This window comes from Cibotium barometz, chromosome 4, assembly GCF_041138505.1.
Source record: "Cibotium barometz isolate CiBa-2024 chromosome 4, ASM4113850v1, whole genome shotgun sequence".
NCBI classification, from domain to species: Eukaryota; Viridiplantae; Streptophyta; class Polypodiopsida; order Cyatheales; family Cibotiaceae; genus Cibotium; species Cibotium barometz.
Window position 1 is genome coordinate 29,841,144 of NC_141049.1, and position 6,000 is coordinate 29,847,143.

General features: G+C 47.6%; 1 protein-coding gene across 1 annotated transcript in view; it reads right to left on the reverse strand.

Annotated features, from left to right (window-relative positions):
* LOC147639145 (uncharacterized) overlaps window positions 1-4,748 on the reverse strand; it is an 80,650-nt gene extending 75,902 nt beyond the window's left edge. The window contains exon 1 of the mRNA XM_086787713.1: window positions 4,455-4,748. Coding sequence (XP_086643839.1) covers window positions 4,455-4,641 — 187 coding nt within the window. The 5' untranslated portion in view covers window positions 4,642-4,748. The remainder of the gene's footprint in view (window positions 1-4,454) is intronic.
* Between the last annotated feature and the right edge of the window lie 1,252 nt (window positions 4,749-6,000).

Sequence of the window (6,000 nt, forward strand, 5' to 3'; positions counted from 1 at the left end):
AGCTGCATACCCTCGGGTCACTCTGTCTCGGACTGCCTGAGCTAGTAAATGTGATGCCAAGGTAAACATAAGAGCTCACCACCTCGACCCTCCCTCCTGCTAATGTGAGAGTACTGTGGCTCCTGACTGCGGGTGAAGTGTGGAAGATCATAACCTTGGTTTTCCCAAGGTTCACTATGAGCCCCTGCTGTGCGCAGAAGTCATTGAGAGCCACAAGGTGTCTTTGAAGCCCAACCTGCGTGTCGGATACCAAGACGATGTCATCAGCATAAAGCATAACATGGACAGTAATACCTGATAGCTCAACCCCAGAGCCTCCTCCCTGTGTGATGTAATCGACCACCTCATCAATATAGAGCCCAAAGAGCGTGGGGGAGAGCGGGCACCCCTGCTTCACACCAATGGTGCTAGCAACTGTGTCGGACAAGCCTCCTAGGCATCGGACTCTCCCAAAGACCTGCTCATATAGCCTGTATATGCCCCACATCATGTCTAAAGAGAGAGAGAGAGAGAGAGAGAGAGAGAGAGAGAGAGAGAGAGAGAGAAGGCCACCGGCTGTCTTATGCACAGTCGGGTACTGCAGGCAGTCGGGCTTGCACGCGTGCTGTGGCGCAGGTGTACAACCGGCGCAAGCATATGGCTGTCGGCGTGGACAGCGCAAGCGGGCAGGCGGGTGGCTTAGCGCACGTAGGCGCACACGGCTTGCAGCCTGGCTATTTGCGAAGGCGCCGGCGTGGCACGTCAAATTAGCCAACAGCAGTCGGGCAAGCTTGTCAGCGGCATGTTCATACAGGCGGGCGCTGATCGCACGCGGTGTTCGCAAGCGAGCGCAAGGCAGTCCGTCGGGTGGCAGAAAATCAGGCGCAGCAAAAAAGCGAAAAGCAAACGTGAGGGGTGGATTTTTTTTTTTTGTTTTTCTTTCATTAAAAACAAAAACACCCACGCTTGACGTTGCTTTTGTTTTTGCTAAACCTTATTAAAGGGTTTAAAGGTCCCCTCTAAGGTTTAAAGATGTATTTTTTTTAAGAAAGCAGACTATATATATATAACACAAAAGCAAAAGCTCAAGTAGCTTTTGGGAACAGTTATATAAACCCCTTAAGTGGGCTTCTTGCCACACATCTCTCAAGTTTTTAAGCTCTCAAGCTCTCAAGTTTCCTCGCACTTTTATTGTGCAAAGATCGAATTTTCTCTCCACTTGCCCTCTTCACGATGTCGACCCAAGAATCGGAGTTGGAGCCCCTTGTCAAACGCGAAGGCTTGCCGACTACGGAAGATACCGATGCCGATCTTTTTAACGATTATGTGTCAAAATCAGATTTCCAAGAGTTCAAAGTTGCTCTCGAAGCTTCTTCTTCGGAACGTCAGGCACAAATCGCCGCCTAGATGCAAGCTTTGCAGAACTCCATCTCTCTCTTGACCACTACCTTATCTACTCTTTCGGGTATGGATACCTTGGCCTCTGCTTTAGGCCCCAATATTACTCCAGAACCGTTTGGGGGCGAGCAAAAGCAACGTACCAAGGAGATCGTGGACACTTGGCTACATAAGTGGCAAGTCCATTTTCAGTTTCATCCATATGATGATGGAAAAAAGATCCAGTTAGCAGCAGGTTTCCTCTCAGGCAAAGCTTTGCTTTGGTGGAAAAAGAACACATGCGTGACGAGTGCCCAAAGCAAAAGGGTGCAAAGACCAACGCAGGACCCAAGCCAAAGACACTTTGACAGGTACGTCAATTACTGTACTTTCTCGCCCTAGTACATGCTCTGATTAGTTGTTCAACTCTAAAGTATTTGGCTTGCATGATCTTCTCCGAGTTTATGGAGAAGTGAATGGCCATAGAATTCACATTCTTCTAGACCCTGGCAGCTCACACAACTTTGTTAACTACAAACTTGTGCAAAAATTGAGTCTTGATATGACACCCAGCGATCATACCTATGAGGTACGCCTACCTGCGGGAAGGCAAGTATGGGATCGAAAGGTGAAGATGCTTCCAATCCAGATTCAAGACTACAAAGATACCCTGGAATGCTATGTTATGCACCTAGAAAATGTAGACTTGTTATTAGGGATTGCGTGGTTTAAGACTCTTCAAGTCCAGATAGATTGGTCTAGTCATATTTTTTCTTTTCAGCATAAGGACACCCAGTATAGTATTTTAGGTGATTGTATACATCCCTCTCAGGGACCTCTTGTAAACACAGTTGATTTTGAAAATATAATGGATTCTTCTTTGTATACCGCTTTCCATTGTGTATTAATTCCACTTTCTTCCTTTCTCATCCCTTCCATGGATGTCAATGAATTAAGTGTGTTTGAAAGCAAAGAATTACAGAAGATACTTGATTTGTTTCAAGATGTATTTCCTAAGAAACTGCCATCGGGTTTACCACCTGAAAGGGCAGTAGATCATCCATCGTATTGACTTGATCCCTGGTGCCCATCCTGTCAATATTCCACCTTACAGGATGAGCCAAGCTGAGGAAGATGAGTTTCTACAACTCGAAGATTATTTGAGGATAGGCCAAATCCGTCCAAGTAAATCACCTTGGGGTGCACCTGTGTTGCTTAGGAGAAAGAAGGACAACACCTGGAGAATGTGTATAGATTATAAGAGATTCAACAAGCTGACAATTAAGAACCGTTATCCTCTCCCTAGATCAGATGACCTAATTGACCGGTTAGCAGGAGCGAAATATTTCACGAAGATAGATTTACGTACTGGCTATCACCAGATACGTATTCATGAAAGACATGTCGAAAGAACCGCCTTTCGGACTAGGTATGGCCATTACGAGTTTGTCGTATTACCTTTTAGGTTAACCAATGCTTCAGCCACTTTCCAGCATATGATGAACGATCTTTTTCGTGAACATTTGGGAAAATTTGTGGTGGTGTTCTTGGATGCACATCTGATGCTTCCTTCATGAAGCAATTTGCTTGGTCTTCATTGAACACCTTCACATGCATGACCTATGGGATCGTTGACACTACAACACCCATTGTTACAACTTTGGGAATTTCTTCAAGATCATGGGCTTCATCGGTCGTATCTTCCTCAAAAACTATGCATAAGCCCCAAGTCACATTGGCTTGGAAACGATGACTCAAAAGGATCTTCATCGACATCAAGGGGAGACTTCTTCCTCAACTTCTAGTCCTTTTTTATTTTGTAGTCTTGGGTTCTCTGCCCAAAAAGTCCCCCAAAATCTGAGTTATATATTTTTTGGATCCTTTTGGATTATGTAACGCCTTGTTTCTATAAAAGGCTCCGCTCGATCATTCCCTTTTTGCCCCTACTTTAGGTGAGGGAGGGTTGTTTTGGTATGCCGATGTAGGTTGTCTTTGTCCCCCGGAGAGACCTCTCGGTCCTTTGCACCGACTCCCGAGCCATCCGTTGAGCCATGCTTTTAGCTTCTGATCCATGTTCATGAGCCATTGAACAAATTGCGAGGTCCATGTTCATGAGCCACTGAGCCAGTTGCGGGGTTCATGTCTTTGCTTGTGTTGGAGTACACGACTACCAAAGATTATGCATGAACCATCACTCCGAAGGGGGGTTTGTTGGGCATTTTGGAGTTAGTCTAGAGTCTGGTCAAGTGTCCTTAGAAGTGTGAACACCCTCTTATCTAGCGTCAAAAGATAAGGCCTTCATGCCTATAAAAGCATTGTACATGGTGGAAGTCTGACGCTTCCTCCTTATGACCATGTTCAGCGTATCCTGCCACTCCGTTTTCTACTAGAATTCTCAAGCACTTCTCGTGCTTTGGCGAAAAAGCCACATTTAGCATACATATCCACCAAGGTGATGACAACAAGGTCTCTTTTCACAGGGATTAGGGTTTCATGGTGTACAGAAGGGCAACGAACAGAGAAGGAGCTGTGCCGGTGTACGCATCAGGGGAAGAGAGACAGAGAGACTGAGGGGGAGGCGAAACCCTAACTTTGCACAGTTTGCAAACCCGCACATGAATAAACCCTAATTGGTGCAGCAGATGACATAGTGAAGCCATGTGTGCGCGCACACACACACACACAGAGTCTTCAACCTGTACTCCGCATGGATTGCCAAAATTAGGGCGGCTAGGGAAAGAAACCTACTAATCCCCTGGAAGGAAAATTGTGCGAAAACTGCAGATCTCTCTCTGAGATTAATATGATTAGGGTTTATCCGAAAGAAAAAACCATCGCAGGTATAACAGAAACGAAAAAAGTTTGTGTTATGGTATAACAGAAAGGAGAAAAGTTGGCACTAGGGTTTAGCCTCTTTTTTTTAAATAATCGCAGAGTTAAGGTTAGTTTTTCAGGTAGGAAAAACCACGAACTTAGATATTAACTTGTTTTTTTCCACGAACTTAGATATTAACTTGTAAGAGAGAGAGAGAGACACACACACATATACACACACACACACACACACAGAGAGAGAGAGAGAGAGATGTGTGACTTACATGGGATCTTTTCCATGACGGGTGCGGCCACCTCTCTGAAGATGAGTGCAATGATGAGAGAAAGGGCGAAGAGGCCGCAGTAGGCGATGCGGGCGGACCTGCGGCTGATGCCGCCCGCCACAGAGCGACAGGCCTCGCATGCGCACGAAGCGCAGCAGGAGGCCAGGCAGGAGGCGACTAGCCCCATCGATGGAGGAGACGACGACGACGACGACGACGACGGCGGTGATGATTTCTTGCACTCACAAGAAGAAAAGACCTTAACGTGGGAATGACGACGATGCACTTAGAAGAAGAAAAGACCTTAAATGTGGGCGACGAAGGAAGATCAACAAAAAGCAATTTGGAAGCGGCAAAGTAACTACGAATTGGGCTAGCGATGTTGCCTCTGCTTCTGCTTGGATTTGAAGGTCGGGATTAGCGGTAGTTAATCAGTATTTACGCAGAGGATTAGCAGCTTATTATTCATAAGCTCTCAACCATCAGTCAAATCAAACGCTCCGTCGGGGCCGAGGCAGTCTGCATGGCCGCCGCGTCAGGCTTTCCTCAGCCTAACGCGTGGCAGTCTGCATGGCCGCCGCGTCAGGCTTTCCTCAGCCTAACGCGTGGCAGCTGCATGCGCCCTCCTTACTCCAGTTCAATGCGCCGTCTCGTCCGGTCGACCTCATCGGCGCTGCTCCTTCTCCTTCGTGCTTCCCGTCTCCTCCTCAGGCAGTTCACGAAGCCTTCCATGGCCTACCCATGGAATCCGCTCTCAAGGCACATGGTGTTGTCGCCGGCCCAGCCCTGAATCTCCCTCCTTCGCTGGCGGATGCCCAAGGTCCTTCGCCATCTGACCGTCTCTGTTAACGGGGGCGTTGGTGCAGCTGGAGCAAATACACATATTGGAGGTAAGCCCTCAGTCACTCTTCCTTCTTCTCAAATCCGAAGAATACAGCATGATCTGGAGAATAGGGCCCTTATCGGTTTGCTTGCGGGTCCTAGACCCCCAGCAGAGTCTATCAGAAGCTAGATTCGACTCCAGTGGGGTGCAATTGGTGCTGAAGTGGAGACCATCCAGGCCCTTCCTAAAAACCACTATCTGTTCGTCTTCAAGCTCTCGCATATGGCTTTTGATGTCCTCAGCAGAGGACAGTGGCTCATCCGTAACTCCCCCCTCAGCCTTTTTCGCTGGAACAAAGATTTCAATCCTGAAGCCTCTGCCTTGGTTAACTACCCTGTCTGGGTCGAGTTTCCTAATCTGCCCCTCCACTACCATAATCACCTAGGAGTCATTGGTTCGAAGCTGGGGAAAGTCCTGGGAGGAAAACCCCGCTCGGACTATGTGTCTTCTTGGCACCCTCAAGTTCTCATAGAAATGGACATTTCGCTGGATCTCCCCTCAGCGACGATTGATATCTTCACCGACGATGGTGAACACTTTGAGCAAGCCATAGTGTACAAATACCTCCCATCTGCCTGTTTTCACTGTGGTGCCACTGGGCACTTCGTCAGAAACTGTCCTCGACTTACCTCCGTCAACGCCCCTTCCCCAGCTTCTCCAGAT